The 27,890-nt window shown below is 44.4% G+C and overlaps 4 protein-coding genes and 1 long non-coding RNA gene across 6 annotated transcripts in view; 3 read left to right on the top strand and 2 right to left on the bottom strand.

Moving 5' to 3' along the window:
* The window catches only part of LOC308588810 (uncharacterized protein), a 218,927-nt gene that overhangs the window by 33,174 nt on the left and 157,863 nt on the right, over positions 1-27,890 (bottom strand). The gene's annotated exons all lie outside the window — the stretch shown is intronic.
* The window catches only part of LOC308588715 (uncharacterized protein), an 81,366-nt gene that overhangs the window by 32,547 nt on the left and 20,929 nt on the right, over positions 1-27,890 (top strand). The window lies entirely within an intron of this gene.
* Positions 1-27,890, bottom strand: part of LOC308588833 — a 127,399-nt gene that overhangs the window by 20,497 nt on the left and 79,012 nt on the right. The gene's annotated exons all lie outside the window — the stretch shown is intronic.
* LOC308588760 (uncharacterized protein) lies at positions 796-27,890 on the top strand. Of its 2 annotated transcripts, none has more exons than XM_081197423.1 (2): positions 796-1,109; positions 26,311-27,890. In XM_081197423.1, exons 1-2 carry the CDS (start codon positions 1,076-1,078, stop codon positions 27,567-27,569), a joined length of 1,293 nt encoding a protein of 430 aa, XP_081053549.1. In that variant the 5' UTR covers positions 796-1,075; the 3' UTR covers positions 27,570-27,890. The 2 variants fall into 2 exon arrangements, with proteins under 2 accessions (XP_081053549.1, XP_081053548.1); XM_081197422.1 differs by lacking the exon at positions 796-1,109 and adding an exon at positions 19,743-20,150.
* On the top strand, positions 16,425-20,080 carry LOC308588808 (zinc finger and SCAN domain-containing protein 31-like). The gene is made up of 4 exons (XM_081197493.1): positions 16,425-16,548; positions 17,974-18,466; positions 18,663-18,744; positions 20,024-20,080. Exons 2-4 carry the CDS (start codon positions 18,065-18,067, stop codon positions 20,038-20,040), a joined length of 501 nt encoding a protein of 166 aa, XP_081053619.1. The 5' UTR covers positions 16,425-16,548; positions 17,974-18,064; the 3' UTR covers positions 20,041-20,080.

Raw genomic sequence — 27,890 nt, forward strand, 5'->3', positions numbered from 1 at the left:
TCTGTCTTTTCATGGGGACAGAAGGGAAGCAGCAGCTGTGGAACCAGATCAGGTCAGGGGAAGCTGCCTTATGGGGACAGAGGCCGAGGGATGGGGCAATGTCATGCACTGGTTGGGGACAGAGGAATGGTGGGAGGAAGCAGCTGGGGAACCAGGAAGGAAGATTGCTGAGAGCCCAAGAAGTAGAGGGATGGGTGGTCAGAGGTGGAAGAGGGAGAAGCCTGGGAAGAGGAGGTGTCAGAAGCTGAAGGGGTTACAGGGCTTTGTGACCTGGGAGACTCTGTGGCAGAATGCAGTGCAGAATCAGAGGCAGAAGAGGAAGGAGGCGAGTGGGAGAGGAAGGTCGGGAGGCAGAGGTGAGTCAGGAGAAGGAAGAGCCACAGGTGGCTCCCTCTCCTTTTGCCAGAAGCCCCCCTCCCTGCTTGTCTCTCAGAGCCAGGAGACCCCCTGCAATGCAGGAATCTCTGCTAGATCATCCAAGACAGATGGACATCCAACAGAGGCTTATTTGATTTCTAGATTGATCACTGAATGCTCAGATTGGTTTCTAAGCAGTGGACAAATGAGGACAAATAGTGGCCTGGATTCACCTAACCAGCCCCATCTACTACAAAATTTGGCTTGCCCCCCATTCCTCCGCCCTCCATGCCCCCATGACCCCCTTGGATTTGACTGTAGGGCATTGGGAGCTAAGTCCCCAGAACAGCTCACGAGGAGAGGAGAAAGTGGATCATTCCATTGGGGAAACTGGAATACTTGCGTAGGCAGAATGACCTGAAAAACACAGTGTGGAGTACCACCTATTTGCACAAAGATGAACACCCATAATTAAAACGCAGAATAAAATAAGCATCCATATTTATAATGTGCAGCAAAGCAATCCTATTGAAACAACACCACTATTAACAGGAAGAACACAACAGGGCATTGTGTAGCAGATCATATTTCTGTCTCAGAGGAGAACATTTCCGGTTTCTTTTAGGGTCCAGTGTGCTTTGAAGATGTCGCTGTTCGTTTCACGGATGAGGAGTGGGCGTTGCTGGATCCTGAGCAGAGAGCTCTGCATAAGGACGTCATGGAGGAGAATCGTGGGATCGTGGCCTCTCTTGGTAAGGCTCCCTGTGGGATCGTCATATCTGCCTGGAAATTAAAAAAATACCTCAGTGTGACCAACCTCATATATTTTCACAGAGCTCAACAGCGCCCCCTGTAACACCTGGGAACCTAACACCCCCACAATAAAGAGTAAATTACAGTTTTTTCTTTGAACAATCTTCCTCAAATTATTCCTTTTTCTACCACGATTGAGTTAGGATATTGATGTTCCTTTCCACCTAAACTGATGTGTGAAGCTAGCGTCTGTCACGTTTCTGTTTACATTTCTGTTTACATGGGAAATTCCGTTTGTGTATAGCTTTTGCCTCATGCTTCCTGCTCTTAGACATGAAGGAGAGCAGACATGTTTTTCTTTGTCTTGATCTATGCTGAATATACTGCTTGTAAATATGCTTTACACATGCCTCTGTCCACCCTTCTTTTCCCCCCCAAAAAATTTTTATTAGTTTTTACAATATCAGTGACAAACAAAAACGTAAAACAAACAAAACATAACAAACATAAATCATAACCTTATTGAAAATAAGTTATTTACTTTGTAAAACGACTTCCTCGTTTCCCCTTAGTTGAATTTCATTGCATATCCTTATAACGGTTTTCCAAATCCCAATTTTAATACCCTTTAAATTAAACATTAACATCTTTAAATCTTCTCCTTCTTGTATTAAACATATTATTTTATCAGTCAACATAAATACAATCCTAAGCCCATTAAGTATCTGGACGCTATTTCCAGTTATTTTAGCTTAACAAATTTAGCTAAATAATCATTAAATTTTTTCCATTCTTCGTGGTGTTCTTCCTCCTTCTGGTCACGGACTCTTCCGGTTAGATCGGCTAGCTACATAAAATCCATCATCTTCATCTGCCATTCTTCTACTGTTGGTAATTCTTGAGTTTTCCACTTTTTAGCTAACAAAATACGAGCCGCAGGTGTTGCATACAAAAACAGATTAACATCTTTATTGGGCAATTCCGAACCTGTTATTCCAAGAAGAAAGGCCTCTGGTTTCTTTATAAATGTATATTTCAACATTTTTTTTCAATTCATTATAAATCTTTTCCCAGAAGTCTTTCACCTTGGAGCAGGTCCACCACATATGAAAGAATGTTCCGTCCTTTTCTTTACATTTCCAACATGTATTATCACAATTATGATACATCTTTGCTAATTTTACAGGAGTCAAATACCATCTATACATCATTTTCATAATATTTTCCTTTAACAAAGTACATGCGGTGAACTTAACCCCTTTCTTCCACAATCTTTCCCAGTCCTGAAACATTATGTTATGTCCTAAATCTCTTGCCCAATCTATCATCATCGATTTAACTTGTTCATCTTTTGTATGCCACTCCAGCAAAAGCTTGTACATTTTAGATAAGTTTTTACCTTCAGTATCTAACAACTCCATCTCCAACTTAGATTTTTCCAAGGCAAAACCATTTTTCTTATCCAGTATATACAATTCGTTAATCTGGTGGTAATGTAGCCAATTTTGCTTATCTTTAATTTGCGCAAATGGTCCTAATTTATAACCTTCCTCTTCCTCTATTAATAAGTCATAATATCTCAACCATTTGGTATCCATATTTAATTTTTTCTGGGCCTTTGCCTCCATTGGTGAAAGCCATCTGGGTGTCTTTCTTTCTAAAAGGTCTTTGTATTTTATCCAAACATAATACAACGATTTCCGAATTATATGATTTTTAAATGCTTTATGGGCTTTTAATTTATCATCCCACAAATATGCATGCCAACCAAACACATTATCAAATCCCTCCAAATCTACTAAATCTGTATCTTCTAATTTCATCCATTCTTTAATCCAACAAAGTGTGGCAGCTTCAAAATAGATTTTTAAGTCTGACAGAGAGAATCCCCCTCTTTCTTTGGAATCCGTAAGTAATTTGTGTTTAATTCTGGGTTTCCTCCCCTGCCACCCTTCTCTCGCAAAGAGTTAATTACTCTGCTGATTAGAGGGTGCTCCAGCTTCTGAAGAGTTCTGAAGCTGCGGGTCGCTGTTTGATGCTGTTCCGCGGACCGGAGTTTGCCCGGTTACCGGCCGGTGGGCTGGAGCCAGTTGGGAGCCTGCCAAATGCCCCCGTTTCCCTTGGACACATCCCAAGAGATTGGGCTGGTCTGAACTTCCCAGGCCATCTTCACTGTCAGCTTCAGAATTGTTAGGAAAGCTAAGTAGCTTCAGGATTTTGTTTTCGCTCCTGTCAGTCTTGGGTTGACCAAAGAGACGACTGGCAGCGAAGCTCAGGTGCTGCCAGCCAGAGAAGAAGCAGGCCTAGGGAGAGGAGAGTTAGCAGCGGAAGGCAGAGAGGAGGGGGAGAGCAACTGTCATCTGAGCTCTGAACAAAGGGGAGAAGAAAAAGAGAGACAGAGTGACAGACAGCTGCGTGAGAGCTACAGAAGTGAGTCAGACGCTGGAATGCAGGAAGCGTTCTCTGCCCAATTTCGTAGGATCTGAAAAGTGGTCCAGCACAAAAGATACTGGAAGAGAAGGTGGGGGCTTCCGTGCTGGGGAAGGGGGAGGAGCTCAGTCTGGGCAACTCCATCTTGTGGGGAGGACGATGAGTAGAGGAGCTCCATCCAAGTTTGTTGTTTTAGCAATAAATCTGAAATTACCGTATTTTTTGCACCATAACACTCACTTTTTCCCTCCTAGAAAGTAAGGGGAAATGTCTGTGCGTGTTATGGAGGGAATGCCTATGGGTGGCATGCCTACGGATTTTCCTCCTCTAAAAACTATGTGTGTGTTATGTTCGGGTGCGTGTTATAGAGTAAAAAATATGGTATTAACAGCCAGAGTCATCTCATGTTTGTGGGAGAGACCAAGCCATAACAAGGACTGACATTGGAGATGGAGGGGATGCCATGACTGGGCCAAACAAAATCCATCCCAGAGAAGAGCTAGGCTTGTGGAATCTCAGGTAGTAGTAGCAGTGATGATTATTATGATGATTATGATACAGTGGTACCTTGGTTTACAAACTTAATCTTTTCCGGAACAGAACTGTTCTTAAATCGAGGTACCACTGTAGTAATAATAATAATAATTTTTATTTCTACCCTGCCCATCTGGCTGGGTTGCCCCAGCCATTCTGGGTAGCTTTCAACACATATATAATCATGAAACATTAATAATAATAATAATAATAATAATAATAATAATAATAATAATATGATTCCATATAAAAAGAACATTAACTTTAAAATGAACAACTTATACTAGTGGCCAAAATTGTGGAAACCTTTTGTGAAAAGTGTATTTCTGAGGTTTGATGGCTCATAACACCACTTTTGTGTGGAGTAATACCATAAAATTATACAGCAATGGGAAGATAATGTAATGAAGAATGTAATGCAATGACTTTAATGAAGGAGTATTTATTAGAACAGCATTCATAAAGAAAACACGTGAAACCTTTGGTAACCTTTACGGCCTTACAACATTACGGCCTTACAAAGCCTTCCCCATGAAGTGAACCAAGTTTTTAGTTCTGCAGATGTAAGAATGTCAAACCAAGACTGAATTATTGTCTCTGTTAATTGAGATTTATTACTGGGTTACTTCTGACTAAGAAGTTTCTTTAGTCGGCTCCATAGATTTCCGATTGGGTTAAAGTGTGGGCTATTTCCAGGCCATTCCAGCAGTGGAATAGGATTATCTTGAAAGCACCATTTGCACACAGCAGCAACATGACATGCAGCTGAATCCTGTTGAAATAGAAAATAAATATATAAATAAATGCTTCAGTATCTGGGAAAAGATCACCTGTGGAATGCTTCAGTTTGGGCTAAAGTATTTCATTTATGTATTTCGCGGCTTTTACATTCCTATTAATGATGCAAATTCTGCCCACACCTTTTGCTGCCATACAACCCCAGATCATCACACTATGTGGGTGTTTCACGGTCAGTGTAATGCAAGTCGGATGTACCGTATTTTTCACTCTATTGGATGCAGTTTTTCCTCTCCAAAAATTGAGGGGGAATGTGTGTGCGTCCTATAGAGCAAATGCAGGCTTGTGCCATAGCCGCGTGCAACCCCTCCGGCTGCACGGGAGAGGCTGCACGGGGCTAAAGGGGAAGCCAAAACAGCGAGCGGGATCCATCCCGCTCGCTGCCTTGCCTTCTTCCATAGCTGCGCGCAACCCCTCCGCAAGGAGAGGCTGCGTGGGGCTATGGCTTCTTTAGCCCCACGCAGCCTCCCCCGGCAAGGAGAGGCTGCGCAGGGCTAAAGGGGAAGCCAAAACAGCGAGCGGGATCCATCCCGCTCGCTGCCTCGCCTTCTTCCATAGCTGCGCACAACCTCTCTGGCAGGGAGAGGTTGTGTGCAGCCTGTATGCTGCTCTTTGGGGCTGGGGGGGGAAATATTTTTTTCCTTGATTCCCCCCCCCCTAAAAACTGGGTGCGCCCTATGGTCCAGTGCACCCTATGGTGCGAAAAATACAGTAAATCTTCTCTGATTCTTCTTGTGTATTTCATGCCGTCACTACCAAGCAAGGAGATTTGGGTCTCATCATTCGAAATAACACTATCCCATTGTTCCTCTGTCCAGTTAACCATCATCATCAACCTTTTATTCGACCGTCAGTCAGAAAAAAGTACATTTGTCAAGACACAGTTAAAAGCTCCAGGAAGATTTTAGAACTTAGCCAACACTAAAATGGGCTAAACAGATAGCCCCGTGCTGTCCAGTTAACAATGGTTTAATCTTTTCAACCTTTGCTTCAGAGATAACAATGGCTTTTTCCTTTGAATTCTAGCCTTAGACCAGTCCTTGCACTCAACTTCACATTAAATGGCTCCATGTCATCTTGTATACACCCAGATGATATTTTTCTGTCATGTAGGGACAGTCTCTATTCTTCGATCGTCACTTGCCTTTGTGCACCTTTTCCTGACTTTACCACTCTGATTTTGTAGTGATTGAGTCTCCTTATACCTCTTCCAAAATATAGAAAGGCCAGCTTTGGTTATGTTTCACCCAATCTCACTTCTAATTTCTTCATAACTGTAGCCTTTTTCACTTAATAGTACTATTTTATATCGCTTTCTGGGTGACCAGTCAACTCTTTGTGCCATTTCTATAATTTTATTATGTTTTGCAACCTCACTAAATGAAAGAACCCAAAAAAACCAACCAACTTGTTAGCAATCACATAACACACTGACAAAAGTCAACCTAAGCAAGTTGTGCTTCCTTTTTCTGGTTATTTGGCTACAGTGTTTGATAGAATACGGATAATTAAACAAACTTTGTTGAACTGCATTCTTGATTAAATTATATTTCCATTGATATATAATTTTATAATATTACTCCAAAAGAAGTTGACTTTTGAGCCATCAAACCTCTGAAATACACTTTTCTCCAAAAGGCTTCCACAATTTTGACCACTACCGTATATCAAACAAAGCAACATTCAACAACACATCAGAATCTCATAATAAATATGTTGGTTAATGACAAACAACACAGGTAATGACCCCCCCCCCAATTCCCTTCAGTTCTTATCCATTTGTTCCTGAGGCTCTAACCCCTTTTGTCTCCATTGCAGATTGTGATGAATCAGAAATCGAGAACATAGGTGAACACGATAAAATCCCCAGAGAGGAGAAGCCACGTAAAAATTTAGAGTGTGGAGAAAGCTGCAGTCAGAGCTCCCATTCCACGTCCCATCAACAAAATATCATTGGAAATAAACTCTATCAGTGTGTGGAATGTGGAAAAAACTTCAGTCGGAGCTCCTCTCTCACTTCCCATCAAAGAATTCATACAGGGGAGAAACCCTATCAGTGTGTGGAATGTGGAAAGAGCTTCAATCACACCCGTGATCTCACTTCCCATCAAAGAATTCATACAGGGGAGAAACCCTATCAGTGTGTGGAATGTGGAAAGAGCTTCAATCACACCCGTGATCTCACTTCCCATCAAAGAATTCATACAGGGGAGAAACCCTATCAGTGTGTGGAATGTGGAAAGAGCTTCAATCACACCCGTGATCTCACTTCCCATCAAAGAATTCATACAGGGGAGAAACCCTATCAGTGTGTGGAATGTGGAAAGAGCTTCACCAATAGCTCCTCTCTCACTTCCCATCAAAAAATTCATACCGGGGAGAAACCCTATCAGTGTGTGGAATGTGGAAGCAGCTTCAGTCAGAGCTCCCATCTCGCTTCCCATCAAAAAATTCATACAGGGGAGAAACCCTATCAGTGTTTAGAATGTGGAAAGAGCTTCAGGAAGAGCTGTGATCTCGCTTGCCATCAAAGAATTCATACAGGGGAGAAACCCTATCAGTGTGTGGAATGTGGAAAGCGCTTCATGAAGAGCTCCCATCTCACTTCTCATCAAAGAATTCATACAGGTGAGAAACCTTATCAGTGTCTAGAATGTGGAAAGAGCTTCAGTCAGAGCTCCGATCTCACTTCCCATAAGCGAATTCATACAGGGGAGAAACCCTATCAGTGTGTGGAATGTGGAAAGAGCTTCAGGAAGAACTCCCATCTCACTTCCCATGAAAGAATTCATACAGGGGAGAAACCCTATCAGTGTGTGGAATGTGGAAAGAGCTTCAGGAAGAAGTACATTCTAACTTCTCATCAAAGAATTCATACAGGGGAGAAACCCTTTCAGTGCATGGAATGTGGAAAGAGGTTTAGTCACAGCCATAGTCTCATTTCCCATCACATAATTCATACAGGGGAGAAACCCTTTCAGTGCATGGAATGTGGAAAGAGGTTTAGTCACAGCCATAGTCTCATTTCCCATCACATAATTCATACAGGGGAGAAACCCTTTCAGTGCATGGAATGTGGAAAGACCTTCACTCATAGCTCCTCCCTTACTTCCCATCAAAGAATTCATACAGGGGAGAAACCCTTTCAGTGCATGGAATGTGGAAAGACCTTCACTCATAGCTCCTCCCTCACTTCCCATCAAAGAATTCATACAGGGGAGAAACCCTATCAGTGTGTGGAATGTGGAAAGAGCTTCAGGAAGAAGGACCAACTCACTTCCCATGAAAGAATTCATACAAAGGTCGGGAAAACCATTATACAGGTTTAGGAGCCAGGAAATCCGCACCTTTATTACCTGGCCTTTGGCTGATTGACATCTAATGCCTTTTTAACATGTGGTGTTTTGTGTTTGTATGTTGTAACCATCCTGAGACCTGTAGGTGTAGGAATAGGCACCAATGCTTAAACACCCAGGTGTCTCCCCCCCCCCCATAAAATATTTAAGGAGCCCTGTGGCATTTGCCCTCCTAGGTGTATGACATCATACTAGGTCATAAGGAAGGTGTTAACTAAGTGTAAAATGATTAACCAATAGGAACCAAAGGGAAGGAGTTAGAGTTAAAGTTGTTAAGAAGTGAGTCTGGAGTTAGAGAAGGAGGGAGGATAAGTCTGTGGGTTGGGCTCGTCTGATATGAGAGAGTGCAAGAACCTGTTAAGAGGAGTCAGTTAAACAGTTGGGATAATCAGTGAGAAGGTATTAGGAAGGTATAGGCCGGTAAAGAAACTAAGGTTAAGAAACTGACAAGAAAAATTATCTGAAACCATAAACTTGTTAATGTGTATAAAATAAAGTTGTTTATTTGGTTTAATGTTAACAAGTGTCTGGACTCAGTGTGTACCCGAGAGAAATGGGTTGGTGGCAGCGGGGAAGCGATCACAGTGGTGGCACAGGGATCAATAGACCGTCAAATGTCCGGGGACCCTGTGTGGTCGCCACAAGGCCACCCCCATGTTTTGTTTTGTTTCTTCCCCAAACGCAACCTTTTATTCTTCTGCAACTTGCCATACAATTTCTCTTTCAATTTGCCCTCTTAAAATTTTTTTAATTTAAAAAAAAACAACACACAAAGTTCACGAAGAAAACAAAATACAAAAAAATACAAATACCATTGGTCCTGCTAGCTGGGGGTGATGGGAGTTGTAATCCAAAAACAGCTGGAGACCCAAGTTTGCTTTAAAGGGAAAGTAGGCTGGCCCTGTGACACCCTCTGGTGGACAAAAGCACTGCCCCAGAATCTGAACCACCCCCAGTACTGCTAATTGGAATTAATAGAGCACAAAACTGAAGTTTGATTGGCACTTCAACCTCTTAGGAGTTTCCAGGTGCTTTCTGCGCCACCTAGAGTACCCACAGAATTGTGGCTTCTACTGGCAACACACAGAGGAGAACAAATGAAAGACAAACACAAGGGGCAGGAAAAAACCTGGAAAGGGCCATACCAAATGGACATCTTGTGTGAAGAGGTCACTTGCCCCACTGCTGAACAATGCCACAGGTAGAGGAGATGGAATGCTAGAAGTGTCTCTGGGGCAAGGGGAGCTGCTGGGAAAGTGAACTGTGGGCTCAAAATATTACTTTTTTAAAAAGTCGCTGCCATTATAGGCATTGCCATTCAAATGGTGTACATGCATCATGTGATTGATTGTGCAAGGCGGGCCTTAACTGGCCCCCCAACAGTAATTTATTCAAGTCAGCACCACTGGGTTGTGTGGTTTACAAACTAAATAAATACATAAATCTCCTTCCTTTGCACATGTCAATATCCTCATTTATTATTTTTAAAATTTATTCACCCTTCATCTGAAGATTTTGCAACATACAGGATGAAAGCATGGCTTTCTCAAAAACAAGTCAAGCCAGAGAAATCTCTCCTTTTCTTTTTTTTGGATGGAGTTACAAACTTTGTTGAACAGGGGACTGCTGTGGAAATAGTGCATCTTGATTTCAGTGAGGCTTTTGACAAAGTCCTCTGTGAGATTTACCGTATCTTTCGTCCTATAGGATGCACTTTTTCCCCTCCAAAAATGAAGGGGAAATGTGTGTGCGTCCTATGGGGCGAATGCAGGCTTTCGCTGAAGCCTGGAGAGCGAGAGGGGTCGGTGCGCTCTCGCTCTCCAGGCTTCAGGAAGCTATCCGCAAGTCTAGCAAGCCCAAAAGCTCGGGGGACAGTGGGGGAGGCGCAGCGCCGCCACCCCGCTATTCCCTGACCTGATCTGGAGGCTGGCGGGGGGGAGAAGCAAGCTTGCTTCTCCCCCCTGCCAGCCCCACAAGCTCGAGGGATAGCGGGGAGACGGAGCACCACCACCCCGCTATTCCCCGATCTGATCTGGAGGCTGGTGGGGGGAGAAGCAAGCTTGCTTCTCCCCCCGCCAGCCCCACAAACTCAGGAGACAGTGGGGCAAGCTGTCCCTGAAGGCAGAAGAGGGAGACGGAGCGCTCCCTCTCCCTCTTCTAGCTTGGGGATGGCTGCGCAAACCTGGGGGGGAAATAAAAAAATTTCCCTTGATTTCCCCCCCAAAAAACTAGGTGCGTCCTATGGGCCGGTGCGTCCTATAGGGCGAAAAATACGGTATGTGAGGAAGCTGGTAAAATGTGGGCTGAATGAGATATATGTCTTAGGACATCAAACTGTGAAAGTGGATTTTAAACTGACTGAAGAGGTTTTATGCCCTTGGTAATTTGGTCTCTTAAATCTACCTCTTCGCCTTCCGTTTCTGTGCGCTGCTCTGGTTTGCCAGAAGCGGCTTAATCATGCTGGCAACATGACCCGGAAGCTGTACGCCGGCTCCCTCGGCCAATAAAGCAACATGAGCGCCGCAAGCCCAGAGTCAGCCACGACTGGACCTAATGGTCAGGGGTCCCTTTACCTTTACCTATGCATTAAGGAAGGGACGTCCAACTTCCAAGATTCCATTCTAGGAATTTGCAAAACAACATCAAACCTTGCGTTACGTGAAATACATTTGACAAACACAAGACGTAACCGGCTGTGGATTCACATAAACAATACTGTTGTGTATTGAGTCAAAGGATTTTATATCTGTATTATTATTGTCTGTATTTGCATTAGGGTAAAGTAACTGCCTTTTGGTTCCAGAGGGTACAGCTACTATTGGTTCATTTAAGCTGCTGTATTTGGATCCTCTGTCTTATTGGTTCCCTCTAAAAGGCAGGACTGTGATTGCCTGATATTGTTCCCTCCAAAATGTATCCTTCCTAATTAGTCCCCTGTCCCTATAAATGTAGCTTTCCCCTCCTCAGTCTTCAGTCTTGTTGCTTTAATAAAGAAGTGTTACTAGAGAACTGTCTCCAGCATATTATGTCAAGAGAGCTGAAATCACAAACCCCACGTCACAACAAATACTCTTCTATATATTCTTATCACAATATCAAATGTTTATCTTGCACATAAACAACACATACAGTGCAATAAATCAGTTCATTCATAAAGACCAAATGTCTGCTAGTTTCTGTTCCACATATGTTCATAAAGTCCAAATTGGAGCCTGCTACACTTCCACAGTGTAGTAGTGTTGCACATGCCTCCATTCCAGGAACTGCATTCCTGACCCAGAATTTCACAGGAAGTCCCTAAGATGATTCCCCTTTCAAACAGGATACGTGAACCTAGGCCAGTAGGGTCCTCCTCTCCGGCAGACAGACAACCCCTTCCCCAAAGCCCCTCCCTCCCCCACCTCCCCACGGGGGTCCCTCCCCAGAACGGACTCCGCTGTCTGGTGTTTGGACACCTGAAGGGCGTGGAGGCCTCTCAGGGCAGCTGCCTGGCAGCTCTGCATCACCTGGAGCAAGAGATCTTGTTCTGGCTCCAGCAAAAGTCAGGCTGTCAGTTCCTCTCAACAGAGTCCTGGCAGCGGGGAGCAGGTCTTTGGGATCCTCTCCCTCATACCTGTCAACTTTTTCCCTTTACTTGCGAGGAATCCTATTCGGAATAAGGGAATTTCCCTTTAAAAAACGGGAAATGTTGACAGCTATGCTCTCCCTACTCTTGTTTCCTCCAATACTCAGCATTGCTGGATGAAGAAAGCCTGTGGCACATCTTCAGGAAGAGAAAAACAAGTAATAAATGAAATAAGAAGCGAAATAAGAAACTGAGAAAATAAGAATCCACTGATTGCCTCGCCTTGTCCTCCGTCAACTGCCACCAACTGCTCTCTCCTCCACTCGCCTCACTACTAACCCAAAATGGCCGCCTGCAAGTCTGTGGTCCTTGTCACCATGGCAACCCCCCCTCACCTGGACCTGGGCCCACCTGGCTCCACCTATTGGGAGATGATCTATAATGAAATGAAAAAAATGTTTAAGATAATCTTTGTTAAAAGATCAGAAGCATTTTTATTAGGTATTTTAGGGAAGGATTTACCAAAAGATAAGGAAAATCTCTTCATGTATGTGACAACAGCAGCCAGAATTTTACTAGCTCAAAATGGAAAGGCGATGAAAAACCAGCGAAAGAACACTGGCAAGAAAAGTTGGTGGAATACGCTGAAATGGCGAAGCTAACTCAGAGACTTAAAGATAAGGACAATGATGACTTTTAAAAAGATTGTGAACCTTTTAAGATGTATATACAGAAACAATGCATAGAAATGAACTCACTGGCAGGATTTGAGTGATACACTTACAATGGACAAATACAAACAGAAAATGCAATTATGAGGTAAAAATGAGAAGGAAGAGACAAATGTTATAACCTTCATTTTAATATATAAGGAATACAAATTTATAAGCAAAAGAAACAGAGGTGTTATAAACCAGGAAGGGAAGTTGGGGGAAGTCGCATGGGGGCGGGGTGTTAATTGAAATTGTAAAATGAAATTTGAATGTTTGATTATGTTAAAATTTCTTTAATTAAGTTATATATATATATTTTTTTTTAAAAAAGAAAAGCAATGGCTCCTCTTACTTAAGGGCCGTACATACCTCATGGGACACCAGAGCAGATTCCCTTGTTGCTTTTTTGAGTTGACCAGCAATGGGGGTTGCATTTCCTTATTTCCAGGAGGGCTGTTGCTAAAGCACATGACATGCTCTTCACACTTAGTTATCTATTAGGAACACAGGCACAAATTATTGTGTGTGTATTTGTATTTGCAAACTACCCCAGTTGCTGAGCGGTGAGATTCCAGGGGTCCCAGGCGCTTCCCCATCTTCGGTTTCCTTGGAACGAAAGGCAGCAGAGACTGTGGCGTCTTTACGATATCTAGTTTTATTTACTCACATACACAACCGGAGTGTAGGGTGGAGGGGCTCACAGCATCAACACCCATCTTGCTTCTCTATTAGTCGCAGCTTTGGATCCGGCACAGAGCAAGCTGGTTTCGGGGTTTCCCACAACTCTCTCTGGGTCTTGCTTTCCTACCTAGCAGCCAGGTGAGATGGGAGGGGGGAGGACAGCCCCCCCATTAGCTGCAGCTCTTGCAACCCAGCTCCTTCGTTGGGGATGCCGAGGAGGACACTCTATGGCCAGCGAAGGCCCTTGTCTTGCCAAGAAACTTGTCTGTGGGAATCGTGCATCCATAATGTTATGGAAAGGGTGAATGTCTTCTAGAATTCTCTGGTGTCACCAGAAGAGGAAGCCGTTCTTTTCAGTTAGGTCTGTTCTCAACTGCAGAGGATGAGTAGCCTTGGGAGCCTCTTGGGGAGATGGAAGTGATGAAAGGACTGAATCCATGAGGGAGAGCTACTTGCTCTGAGATGGGGGAACCTTCGGGCAAAGGCCTACAGAGAAGGGATGCTGTTGGCTGCTGGTTTCTGTTGCTCCCCACTTTCCCAAAGGGCGTAACATCAGAGGTCCTGCGGGAGGAAAGATCGTCTTGGAGTCAGGGGCCAATCTGGGCCAAAGCGGCCCCCACTGCCCCCACCACGGAGTCCCTGGCACTCCTGGACCATGAGGGTTGCTAACTTTGGTTGTGGACCAAATTGGGGGCCAAACTGTCAGTATTTCATTCTCCCATTGCTAGTGTACCATGATATCCATGTTTACACCTTCTGTACTGTCTGTGTAAGAATGGAAGTCAGTCTGTAAATCACTTCTGGCCTTTGTACTCTTCTACTCTGACCGAGGAGGAGACGCATGTGGAAGACAGCTCACACCATGTTTCTTTGTTATTTTCCGCTGTAAATAAAGCTTGATGTCACATTTTAACACAGTTTGCAGCACATCTGCAAAGAGAAGGACATGGGGACAGGTGAGTCCCTCCCTGAACACCTGGCAAGGCTATTCCAAAAGTTTTCTCCTGGATTCCAAGTCCTACTGCAGGGGAGGAGGGACATCCCAGGCCTTGGGGGCAAATCCTGGCCTCCTTCTACCAGAATGTGGCTCCCCAGGCTAAGGAGATGGTCAATATCTGGTTCCACTCCACCCTTTAAAAATTTAAATATCAAAACAGATCCCAACTTTCAGAGCATGTAAATCACAGGAGTGGAAAGAACTCTGCTCCACTCACAGAAATGGGACTATACCTCCTTCTCCCACCTTTAAAGTATACGTAAGGAACCTCAACTTCACTCTTCAAGCCAAAAGACAACACTTTCCCATCCCCAGGCGAAACTCCTGGCCTTTCATTGGTAGAGCAGCCACCACGCCTGTGGCGTTTACCTCAGTGCTGTGCGGGGACTGACTGAGCTGACGGCGACAGGCTTTCTTTCTTTTTTATATATAATTTTTATTAAAATTCTTCCATTATACAAATTCCAATATCAAACATTTTTCACAAATTTCAACTTTTTGGACTTCCATCAGCTTCTCTGCCAATCATCCGTATTTTCCCATTTTTACACATTTTCTAAATTTGATATTGCATTTTAATATTACCTTTACTCTTTCTGTTTAACAATACTCCTCTACCTTTCACAAAGCCTCTTTAAATCCCACTAGCGTTGTTTGTTCATCACATATACTTTTCAGATATTCTACAAATTTTCCCCAGTCCTCGATGAACTTGTGGTCCCGTTGATACCTAATCTTCCCATTTAATTTGTCCAGTTCTGCGGAGTCGATAAGTTTCATTCTCCATTCTTCAAGAGTCGGTAGTTCCTCCTGTTTCCATTTTTGGGCCATCAATATTCTTGCTGCTGTTACTGCGTATTGAAAAAGTTTATTATCCCTTCTATTTATTTCTCTTCCTGTTATTCCTAACAGAATGGCTTCCGGTTTCTTTACAAATGTATATTTCAACATCTTCTTCAATTCATTATATATCATTTCCCAGAAACCCTTCACTTTCTTACACTCCTACCACATATGATAAAATGATCCTTCTTTACATTTCCAACACTTATTACATGTTTTATACATTTTTGCTAGCTTAACCGGTGTAATATACCATCTATACATGCTTTCAGCCTCGGACACTTGGCGGGTTCTGAAATGGCCATGCAGGCCACATTCACGACCCTGGGGGGCTGGATTCAGCCCATTGGACATAGTTTGAGGACCACAGGTCTACACTGACTGGCAGCTTCTCCCCAGAGTTTCAGGCAGGGATTTCGTCCAGCCCTTGTAGGAGATGTCAGGGGTTGACCCTGGGACATTCTGCATGCCAAGCGGATGCTCTAGAGCTCCCCATATTTGCCTAGCCTTTCAACGTTATGCTATTAGCAACCGTGGACATTCCACCTGCTTCTTTCGAAAGGAGAACACTCACCGGATCAATTTAATAAATAATAATAATAATAATAATAATAATAATAATAATAATAATAATAATAATAATTTATTTATACCCTGCCCATCTGGCTGGGTTTCCCCAGCCACTCTGGGCGACTTTCAACAAAATATTAAAATACAATAGTCCATCAAATATTAAAAGCTTCCCTAAACATAAAAATAACAACAATCCATTTTCAGTCCATTGAATTAGCAATTAAGCATTTTATTAGCATAAAAAGCATGCATGAGAAAGCATTATTCATTTATGATGAGAATAGGATTTATTTCTTTTGAACCTCGCTTGGTTCCTCCTTGGCAGCCAGTGCGATTGTTTCATCAGGGCTAGAACTCAGGACCCGCTGCCTTGAGGGACATCTAAGAGCAGTTGGGCAGGGGAAAGGTCTCCCTTGGGAGGTGGTGGACTCTCCTTCCTTGGAGGTTTCTAAGCACAGATCGGACGGCCATCTGCCATGGATGCTTTAGCTGAGATTCCTGCATTGCTGGGGGTTGGACTAGATGACCCTGGGATCCCCTCCTATCTCTCCACTCAGGAATTCTAGGAGGAGCTTCCTTGCCTCCTGCAAAGCCCTTTTCCCTGCAAGCTCTTCCTCTGGCTTCCGCCCAAGGGAGGGAGATGCTCAGAGTCCAGCCAAGAGCCTCACCCCCCAAAGGATATCTGGGCATTGGCGTAGCCAAGGGGGCAGATGCCCCTCTTAATCCATAAAAAATAAGAAGAATCTGAGGTTCTGCCAAGCGAGAGAGGGCTGAGCTGGAGGGACTCGGCTTGGCAAGGGTTAAAGGGAAGTGAGCTGCCTTCCTAGAGAGGACAGGAAGCAAGAGGGGGCCAGGTCCTCCAGAGCCAAGGCCCCTCCCTCCCCAGTCCTTTCCTTGCTTTGGGGTCTCTCCTGCAAGGGCTGCCTCGCTGTCCCCTCCTGGGATCTGGTGAGTCCCCTCTCTCTCCCCCCAGAGGGTGCAGTGGGGAGACGGGGGGGGGTCCTAGGGCTGCAGCAGGGGAGGATGCCTGGGGGGCCTGATCCGGGAGGGGCCAGGTCTGCCACGCTCTCCTTCCTGGAGATCACAGGATCCCAAACTCATTTGGCCCTCCGCCCCCCCCCATCAGAAAATATCTCCCTGGGACTTTAACTCAGTGTGACATCTCTCAGCCTCATTGCACAACAGAGGAAACATGTGCAAATGGTTTTCCAAAGCTGGACGAGGAGGTGGACTAGCACCCGCCCCCCAAAGAAAACCCCACGTAGAGGGAGGGAGGGAGGGAGGGAGGGAGGGAGGAAGGAAGGAAGGAAGGAAGGAAGGAAGGGAGAGAAAGGCCAGGAATAAAGAGAGGGATCCCAGCCCCTAGTCTGGCTGCTGCATTGCAAACCAGTTTCCCAGTCGTCTCCCAGGGCAGCTCCCCACGGAGGCCACTGCAGCAATCCCCTCGCACCCAGAGCATGGCATCCCAGGACCACATCCTCTCTGTCCCAAAGGGATTGTTGCTGGCAAAGGAGCCGGAAATGGGCGCTGCTACTTCCTGACAGTAAGAGCTGTTCGACAGTGGAATTTGCTGCCAAGGAGTGTGGTGGAGTCTCCTTCCTTGGAGGTCTTTAAGCAGAGGCTTGACAACCATATGTCAGGAGTGCTCTGATGGTGTTTCCTGCTTGGCAGGGGGTTGGACTCGATGGCCCTTGTGGTCTCTTCCAACTCTATGATTCTATGATTCTACTCACTGAGCCTCCAGGAACCTTGGCATGAATGGCTGTGTGTGTGTCAAGCTATCTAACAGAATAATAATAGTAATAATAATATTAAAATAAAAAATAACCCACCTAAATTTCAAAGGAGATGTCTTTGGCCCTGCCCACTTGGCCCTCAGGGGGTTGGTCAGATACATACCTGGCCCTCAGAGCAAAGAAAAAGGGACCCCACCCCAGGAGTCTATTCTGAGAGTGGCAGAGAGTCCAAGTACACGAAAAGGAGACAGAAGCAGGGGACTGAGGGTGGGGGAGGAACTCCTGAGGACCCCCGGGTGAGGACCCTCACCAGAGCCAAGCATCCATGTTTCACAAGATACAAATGACTCCCTTCTCTGTTGGTTCTGACTTCAAGCATTGACTGGAAGGCAGCGAAACCAGATTGATTAATCTCCCAGAAATCCCTTCAGTTGCCTCCACATTTTGTATTGCTAGGAGGTTAGAGACTTATTTCTTCTCCTCTTCCTCCTCTTTCTTTTCAAAAAGATAGCTCACGGTCTGGGATGCGGTGCAGTCCAGCCCTGGTTCCCAGCAAGACTCATCCATGCTTGCTCAGGTAACCATTCCCCCTCCCCACACACAAATTCTGTAACAGAACAATGTATTTGCTTTGTAGGATTTGCTACAGCTTCTCATTTAGAAGGGCAGAAATTGGCAGAAGACCAAAGGGTTCCTTCCAATCTTTCAGAGGCTTCCTGGGCGCACAAATGGATGAGCGAGACTCAGTTCTCCCCGAAGCAGGAAGAGGCCATGCCAGTCAAACTGGGAGCAGTGGGGGATTTTGGGAAAACCCAGTGCAGAAGATCCTGGGTGAGGAGGACACCCTCTGCTCAGAGGTGCAGAGCCAGCAGTTGAGGCAGTTCTGCTGCCAGGAGGCCAAAGGACCCCGAGAGGTTTGCAGCCGACTCTACCACTTTTGCCACCAGTGGCTGAAGCCGGAAAGGCACACGAAAGCTGAGATGCTGGACCTGGTGATCTTGGAGCAGTTCCTGGCTGTCCTTCCCCCGGAGATGGAGAGCTGGGTGAGGGAATGCAGAGCAGAGACCAGTTCCCAGGCGGTAGCCCTGGCCGAAGGTTTCCTCCTGAGTCAGGCAGAGGAGAGAAAGCAGGTGAGAGAGACTTTCCTCTGGATATTCCCAAGGGGCTCCAAACAGGACAGAGAACATCCCATAATGATCTGCTGATGACCCATCCATTTTCTAGGAAAACATCTATGGAATGAGATCTCACACCCTTCAACTTTTTGCCATTCTCTTTCTAATATTTCTCACCTTTCTGTGTTTTTAATCCTTGTTTCTTTCTCAGGGAAAGGATCTCTTTGCAAAAATGGACCTGGATTCCTGTGAGGCAGAGAGGCCTCCATTGGACACCAGAGAGAGGCCACTGGGTAAGGAGGAAGGTGGTTTTTCTCTGTCTGGTCTCATTCTGTTGGTTTTCCAACTCATCTAGGGGTTCTTTTCATCTTGTTTTGTGAGGAGACAGTTGGGAAGAAGGGTCCAGAGGAGGGGAGATGTATTTCTGCACAACTAACATATGAAATGGGCACAAACGTCCAAATGCTCTCAGTAGGTTAGTCTTTCTCAAAGGCCCATCTGTAGTAAGAGATACCCTGTTTCACCTGTGAGAGAAGCAGGCACTCCAGGCGTCCTGATCACCTTTTTTCTCTTGCAGGTGACAGAATGATGCTGGCAAGACTTCCTGATCCATCTTTTCATGGGGGCAGAAGGGAACAAGCAGTTGAGGAACCAGATCAGGTCAGGGGTAGCTGCCTTGTGGGGACAGAGGCCGAGGGATGGAGCAATGTCATGGACTGGTTGGGCACAGAGGAATGGTGGGAGGATGCAGCTGGGGAACCAGGAAGGGAAGATGGCTCAGAGCCGAAGGAGTGGAGGTAGAAGAAGGATGGGCGGTTAGAGGGGGGAAAGGGAGAAGCCTGGGAAGAGGAGGTGTCAGAAGCTGAAGGGGTTAGAGGGCTTAGTGAGCTGGAAGACTCTGTGGCAGAATGCAGTGCAGAATCAGAGGCAGAAGAGGAAGGAGGCGAGTGGGAGAGGAAGCTTGGGAGGGAGAGGTGAGTCAGGATAAGGATGCCAGAAGCCACCCTCCCTGCTTGTCTCTCAGAGCCAGGAGACCCTGTTTATTGCAGAAATCTCTGCTAGATCATCCAAGACAGATGGCCATCCAAAACAGGCCTATTTTATTTCTAGATTGATCATTGAATGCTAAAATTGGTTTCTAAGCAGTGGACAAATGAGGACAAATAGTGGCCTGGATTCACCTAACTAGCCGCATCGGCTGCAAAATGGGACCCGCCCCCCTTTTCTCCCCCTCTCCATGCCTCCATGAATCCCTTGAATTTGGCTCTAGGGCATTGGGAAGGAACTCCCCAAAACAGCTCAGGAGGAGAGGGAAAAGTCGATCCTTCCATTGGGGAAACTGGAATGCTTGCCTAGGCAGAATGACTTGAAAAACAGAATGTGGAGTACCACCTATTGCACAAAGACAAATACCCATTATTAAAACTTAAAATTAGCATCCATATTTAAAATGTGCAGCAAAGCAATCCTATTGAAACAACATTGCAATGTACAGGAAGGAAACAACAGAGAATTGTGTAGCAGATCATATTTCTGCTGTCTCAGAGGAGGACATATCCCTTTTTCATTTAGGGTCCAGTGTGCTTTGAAGATGTCGCTGTTCATTTCACGGACGAGGAGTGGGCGTTGCTGGATCCTGACCAGAGAGCTCTGCATAAGGATGTCATGGAGGAGAATTGTGGGATCCTGGCCTCTCTTGGTAAGGCTCCCTCTAGTATCGTCATATCTGCCTGGAAATTCAAAAAATACCTCTATGGGACCAACCTCATCTATTTTTACAGAGCTCAACAGCGTCCCCATAACACCTGTAGATAGGTAGCCGTGTTGGTCTGCCATAGTCAAAATAAAAAAAAATTCCTTCCAGTAGCACCTTAAAGACCAACTAAGTTAGTTTTTGGTATGAGCTTTCGTGTGCATGTATCTGAAGAAGTGTACATGCACACGAAAGCTCATACCAAGAACTAACTTAGTTGGTCTTTAAGGTGCTACTGGAAGGAATTTTTTTTTATTTTGCCCATAACACCCCCACCCCCAGTTTTTCCTTTGAACAACCTTCCTGAAATTATTCCTTTTTCTACCAGGATTGGGCTGGTCTGAACTTCCCAGGCCACCTTCAATGTCAGCTTCAGAATTGTTAGGAAAGATAAGTAGCTTCAGGTTTTTGTTTTTGCTCCTTTTAGTCTTGGGTTGACCAAAGAGCCGACTGGCAGCGAAGCTCAGGTGCTGCCAGCCAGAGAAGAAGCAGGCCTAGGGAGAGGAGACTTAGCAGCAGAAGGCAGAGAGGAGGGGGAGATCAACTGTCATCTGAGCTCTGAACAAAGGGGAGAAGAAAAAGAGAGACAGAGTGACAGACAGCTGTGTGAGAGCTACAGGAGTGAGTCAGACGCTGGAATGCAGGAAGCATTCTCTGCCAAATCTCGTAGGATCTGAAAAGTGGTTGAGATGCTCTAAAGATATTGGAAGAGAAGGTGGGGGCTTCCGTGCTGGGGAAGGGGGAGGAGCTCAGTCTGGGCAACTCCCTCTTGTGGGGAGGACGAAGAGTAGAGGAGCTCCGTCCAAGTTTGTTGTTTTAGCAATAAATCTGAAATTATTAACAGCCAGAGTCGTCTCACGTTTGTGGGAGAGACCAAGCCATAACAAGGACTGACATTGGAGATGGAGGGGATGCCATGACTGGGCCAAACAAAATCCATCCCAGAGAAGAGCTAGGCTTATGGAATCTCAGGTAGCAGTAGCAGTAGCAGTGATGAGGATGAGGATGATAAAGTGGTACCTCGGTTTACAAACTTATTTTTTTCCAGAACAGGTAGCACTGTAGTAGTAATAATAATTTTTTGTAATGGCTTGGCTCTCCCACAGAAGCGAGAGACCGGCAGTAATTATCTTGGGTTTATTGCTCAAACACATAAATCACTCCGGAGCTCCTTCACTCCATGTCTGACTTCCAAGTTTGCAGTTGCCAAGTCTAAACTCCGCCCCTTCCTCTTCTTCCAAGAGGGGAAAAACCCTTTCGCTTCCGCTCTTTCCCCTCCTCTCACTGACCTTTTCGCGCCTTCGAGTTTTTGGGCTAGCTATTCCTGGCCTCTCCCCTTCTGTCTCTGAGGTAAGATTGGTATTTTGTGGATCTTTGCTATCTGCTGCCTGCTCTCTGTTCTCTGAAGCTCTGCCACTCGGCTGCCCCTCCTCCCTCTCACATTCCGGCTCACATTCCAGTGTCCTTATCTCTCTTTGCCTGCTTTCATACATTCCAGCCTCTGTCAGCTCCGGAACAAAGCTTGCATTTTTATTTCTACCCTGCCCATCTGACTGGATTGCCCCAGCCACTCTGGGCAGCTTCCAACACATATATATACATGAAACATGAATAATAATATTCTGATGCCATATAAAAAGAACATTAACTTAAAATGAACAACTTATACTGGTGGCCAAAATTGTGGAAACCTTTTGTGAAAAGTGTATTTCTGAGGTTTGATGGCTCATAACACCACTTTTGTGTGGAATAATACCATAAAATTATATATCAATGGAAAGATAATTTAATGAAGAATGTAATGACTTTTATGAAGGAGTATTTATTGGAACAGCAGTCATAAAGAAAAAACGTGAAACTTTTGGTAACCATTGGTAACCTTTAGCTTTAATTACAGCCTTACAACGCTTTCCCATGAAGTGAACCAAATTTTTACTTCTGCAGCTGTAAGAATGTGAAACCAAGATTGAATTATTGCCTCTGTTAATTGGGCTTTATTGCTGGGTTGCCTCTGATTAACAAGTTTCTTTAGTCGGCTCCATAGATTTCTGATTGGGTTAATGTTTGGGCTATTCCCAAGCCATTCCGGCAGTGGAATAGGATTATCTTGAAAGCACCCTTTTCACACAGCAGCAACAGGACATGGAGCTGAGTCCTGTTGAAATAGAAAATAAATATATAAGTAGGAGGGGGCCGCTAGGGGTGCCTTGGAAGATGGCGGATATTAACATCTATCCAGCTCGCACGAGGTAATTAGAGGCTGATTATGGGGAGTAAATCAGTCTCCCTCATCTCTCCAGGGGGGAGAGATGCAGTTTTCACCCGCTGTTGCCATAAATAATAATAATAATAATAATAATAATAATAAATTTTATTTATATCCCGCCCTCCCCAGCTGAGCCGGGCTCAGGGCGGCTAACAACAATCAAATAAACAATCAAATAATAACACATTCTAAAAATATTTCATTATAAAATTAGTTAAAATCACATTGGTGGCAACCGATTAAACAAAATTCTGTGCAGGTTGCCAGAGGAGGGGGTCAGGCTGCGCCCTGACTAAAGGCCTGGCGGAACAACTCTGTCTTGCAGGCCCTGCGGAAAGATGTCAAGTCCCGCAGGGCCCTGGTCTCTTGTGACAGAGCATTCCACCAGGTTGGAGCTGCAGCCGAGAAGGCCCTGGCTCTAGTTGAGGCAAGAAGGAGTTCGGAAGAAGGAGGGGGTGAGCCACTGGGTGCACAACCCTCGGCGGGCCTCGGAACTCCTCCGAAGCTACTTCCAGGAGCGAAACTAGTTGTGTTACTTAAAAGGAAAAAAATTGGTGAAAGATAACGCACAGGCTTCAAGAGAGGCAGGAGGTTTTTATCTGCTAACAATTTTACCACTGAAATGAAGAAGACTGAGACAGAAGATTACATCAAAGAACTACAGACATGCTGGTATGTGGATTGGAGTGCAACAGAACTAAAGGGGGGGAATGACTTTTTATCTTTTTTTGCTCTATGTGATTAACTAATAACCCTCCCTCTTAGAATATCCATCACAGCAACTAATTGGCAAATGGGACTAAAAAGGAACTGTGTGGGAATAATATGAATTTAAAGGTTTTAGTCTGTAAAGGATTTGGAAAGAAGGGCTCTCTTTGTGACACAGTTAGAATGGAGATTTGATACGAGACCTGTGTTGCAGGAGGTTTGGTCTTGGGGAGGGCGAGCCGAAGATTTATTACTTTTGATGAGATTGTGAACTGGAAGGGGCAGCCCTCCTGGAAAAAGACTAATTTACGATGCAACAGGTCGGGAAAGTTAAAGAGCGAGCTTTTGGACTGTATTTCATTGGAACAACAAGAAGGCGATTGCTTGCTCGAGCGGAAATGCCTGGATTATTGGGATTTACGAGAGAGCAGTACAAAGCCCACACAGAAATACAAACAAGACTGTTTCTTTCAAGCCACTTGCGGAGCAATTTGGAGGTGAATGAAAAGGAAAATGAGTAATGACAAGGATTGAGAAGAAGGGACTGGAAATATCATTCTTAATATGAAAGCAGCAGAAAATATTCGAGGATTGGACTCCTGCCGATCAAGAAGCATGGGTACCCCCCACAAAAATTTATAATTTGGAAAATAATTGGATTACATGATATGCATTGTTAAAATTTGGACTAATTGGTTTGATGTGTTTAATTCGGTAATATGAAACTTAATAAAAGATCACCTGCGGAAGGCTTCAGTTTGGGCTAAAGTATTTCATTTTTTATTTGGGGGCATTTCCATTCCCTTTAATGATGAAAATTCTGCCCACACCTTTTGCTGCCATACAACCTCAGATCATCACACTATCTGGGTGTTTCACGGTTGGTGTAATGCAAGTAGCATGTAAATCTTCTCTGATTCTTCCCCTTGTGTATTTCATGGCATCACTACCAAGCAAGGAGATTTGGGTCACATCCCTCCAAAAACATTGTCCCATTGTTCCGCGTCCAATTAAGATGGGTTTAATCTTTTCCACCTTTGCGGGGGGCCACTAGGGGGCTCATAGGAAGATGGCCGACAATAACATCTCTCCGACGCACAGGAGGTAATTTGGAGGCTATGTTGGGAGTAATTAGGCTCCCTACACACTCAAGACGGTGAGTGGGGCCGTTTGCCTGCTGTGCCCGATTTCACCCCCGACTTTTTGAGGGGGATGGGGGCATTAGGCACAAAAACCCTCCTGTGGGATCTCGGCACTCCTGGACGCTGTCTCTGACCTGCGCCACTAGCTGCAAGAACTTCAAAAGAAACAATTTGGCACGAAGGAATGCACATGCTTCAGGAAATGAGGAGGAATGAAGACTGCAACAGAAGAGGTCTCTGGAAAAATAAGATTTAAATTATGAGAAGACACGTCAAGATACGGTATGGCAAAGGACTGATGGGGGAGGGGAAAAATTTTTTATTTTCCTACTTATGTGATTAAACCCAAGAATCCCCTCCCTTCAAGAGGCAAAAGCCAGAAATGAGGTTTTAAGGACTTAAGCTGTGAATCTAAGGCTGTGTGGAGATAAACTTTCGAACCAAAGCATGTTTCTAGAAGACTGTGGAATGTATAAGAGCTTTGTTCTGACGCAGTCAAAAATCCCGTCGCCATTTTGGGAAGCTCTGTCGGAGGACTAAGTCCAGGAGGAGGAAGAGTGAAAGAGAGCATTCTTACATCGTGGGAGAAACTCCTCAAAGAGGTCTTAAGAGCGACAGAGCTATAATTTATGAGGGAAAAAGTGATCTTATCTCCGAAGGTGACGATTTATGGGAACCATCTGGAATTGAGGATTGACGACGGGAAATCCACACAGGAGTATTATCGGAGTTTATTGGCTTAAGGAGACCATCAGAAGAGACCATAAAGGACAAAGAGAAAATATATGATTAAGAAGTGATATGGAAACAGCAAGATAAGATTGGAAAGAACTATGAATATGTGTTTAGACTGTTTGAACATCTATTTGGACTGATTTGGACATTAATGCAGAAGTAAGGATTAGATCAGAATCCTTCCTCGGATCTGGAAGTATGGGAACCCCCAACAAAATTTAAAAATTCGGCTCTGTAATTTGGAATTTATGTGATGTGGTTTGATTTGATGTGATTGGCCGGTTAATAAAATTTATTTTTTAAAAAAAATCTTTTCAACCTTTGCTTGAGAGATTTTCTTTAGTCGTTTTGTGACCCCATGGACCAGAGCACACCAGGTCCTATTGTCTTCAACTGCCTCCCGTAATTTGGTTAAACTCATGCTTGAGAGATAACAATGGCTTTTTCCTTAGAATTCTAACATTTAGAGCAGTCCTTGCACTCGACTTCACATTACATCTCGCCATGTCATCTTGTATACACCAAAATGATTTTCTTCTGTCATGTAGGGACAGTCTCTCTATTCTTCGATCGTCACTTGCCTTTGTGCACCTTTTCCTGCCTTTACCAGTCTGATTTTATAGTTGCTGAGTCTCCTTATACCTCTTCAATAATATCGAAATGCCAGCTTTGGTTAAGTTTTCCCCAATCTTTCATCTCATTTCTTCATAACTGTAGCCCTGTTCACTTAATACTACAATTTTACATTGCTTTCTGGGTGACCAGTCAACTCTTTGTGCCATTTCTATAATTTTATTATGTTTTACAACCTCACTAAATGAAAGAACAAAAAAACAAAACCAACTTGACAGCAATCACATAACACACTGACAAAAGTCAACCTAAGCAAGTTGTGCTTCCTTTTTCTGGTTATTTGACTATAACATTTGATAGAATATGGGTAATTGAACAACCTTTGTTGAATTACAGTCTTGATTAAATTATCTTTCCATTGATATATTATTTTATGATATTACTCCAAATGAAGTGGTGTTATAAGCCATCAAAACTCTGAAATACACTTTTTTCCAAAAGTCTTCCACAATTTTGACCACTACTGCATATCAAACAAACCAACATTCAACAACTCATCAGAACATAATAATAAATATGATGGTTAATGACAAACAACACAGGTAATGAACACAAGCCCAACTTCCTTCAGTTCTTCTCCATTTGTTCCTGAGGCTCTAATCCCTTTTTTTCTCCATTGCAGATTGTGATGAATCGAAAATTGAGAACAAAGGTGACCACGATAAAATCCCCAGAGAGGAGAAGCCGCGTAAAAATTTAGAGTGTGGAGAAAGCTGCAATCAGAGCTCCAATTCCACTTCCCATCAACAAAATCTCATTGGAAATAAACTCTATCAGCACATGGAATGTGGAAAGACCTTCAGCCAGAGCTCCTCTCTCACTTCCCATCAAAGAATTCACACAGGGGAGAAACTCTATCAGTGTGTGGAATGTGGAAAGAGCTTCAGTTGGATCTCCCATCTCATTTCCCATCAAAGAATTCATACAGGGGAAAAACCCTATCAGTGTGTGGAATGTGGAAAGAGCTTCATTCAAAGCTCCTCTCTCACTTCACATCGAAGAATTCATACAGGGGAGAAACCCTATCAGTGTGTCGAATGTGGAAAGAGCTTCAGGAAGAGCTCCGATCTCACTTCACATCGAAGAATTCATACAGGGGAGAAACCCTATCCGTGTGTGGAATGCGGAAAGAGCTTCAGAATGAGCCACGATCTCACTTCCCATAAGAGAATTCATACAGGGGAGAAACCCTATCAGTGTGTGGAATGCGGAAAGGGCTTCAGTCAGATCTCCGGTCTCACTTACCATCAAAGAATTCATACAGGGGAGAAACCCTATCAGTGTGTGGAATGCGGAAAGAGCTTCCGTCAGATCACCAATCTCACTTACCATCAAAGAATTCATACAGGGGAGAAACCCTATCTGTGTGTGGAATGTGGAAAGAGCTTCCCTGAAAGCTCCTCTCTCACTTCCCATCGAAGAATTCATACAGGGGAGAAACCCTATCAGTGTGTGGAATGCGGAAAGAGCTTCACTCAGAGCTCCTATCTCACTAAGCATCAGAGAATTCATACAGGCGAGAAACCCCATCAGTGTGTGGAATGTGGAAAGAGCTTCACTCAGAGCTCCTATCTCACTAAGCATCAGAGAATTCATACAGGGGAGAAACCCTATCAGTGTGTGGAATGTGGAACGAGCTTCACTCAGAACTCCAAACTCACTTCCCATCAAAGAATTCATACAGGGGAGAAACCATATCAGTGTGTGGAATGTGGAAAGAGCTTCAGTCACAGCCACAATCTCACTTCACATCAAAGAATTCATACAGGGGAGAAACCATATCAGTGTGTGGAATGTGGAAAAAGCTTCAGTCAGAGGGCCAATCTTACTTCCCATCAAAGAATCCATACAAAGGTTAGAAAAACCATTGTACAGATTTAGGAGCCAGGCAAATCCACACTTTTTTAACCAGGCCTTTGGCTGATTGACATTTAATGCCCTTTTAAAATGTGGTGTTTTGTGTTTTTATTTTGTTTTTTTTTTATGTTGTAACCATCCTGAGACCTGTGGGTGTAGGGAATAGCTGCCAACTTTCTGCACCGCCTAGAGTACCCACAGAATTGTGGTTTCTACTGGCAACACACATAGGAGAACAAATGAAAGACTAACACAAGGGGCAGGAAAAAACCTGGAATGGGCCATACCAAATGGACATCCGGTTTGAAGAGGTCACTTTCCCCACTGCTGAACAATGCCACAGGT

This window comes from Podarcis bocagei (assembly GCF_964188305.1).
Source record: "Podarcis bocagei genome assembly, chromosome: 6".
Lineage (NCBI taxonomy): Eukaryota > Metazoa > Chordata > Lepidosauria > Squamata > Lacertidae > Podarcis > Podarcis bocagei.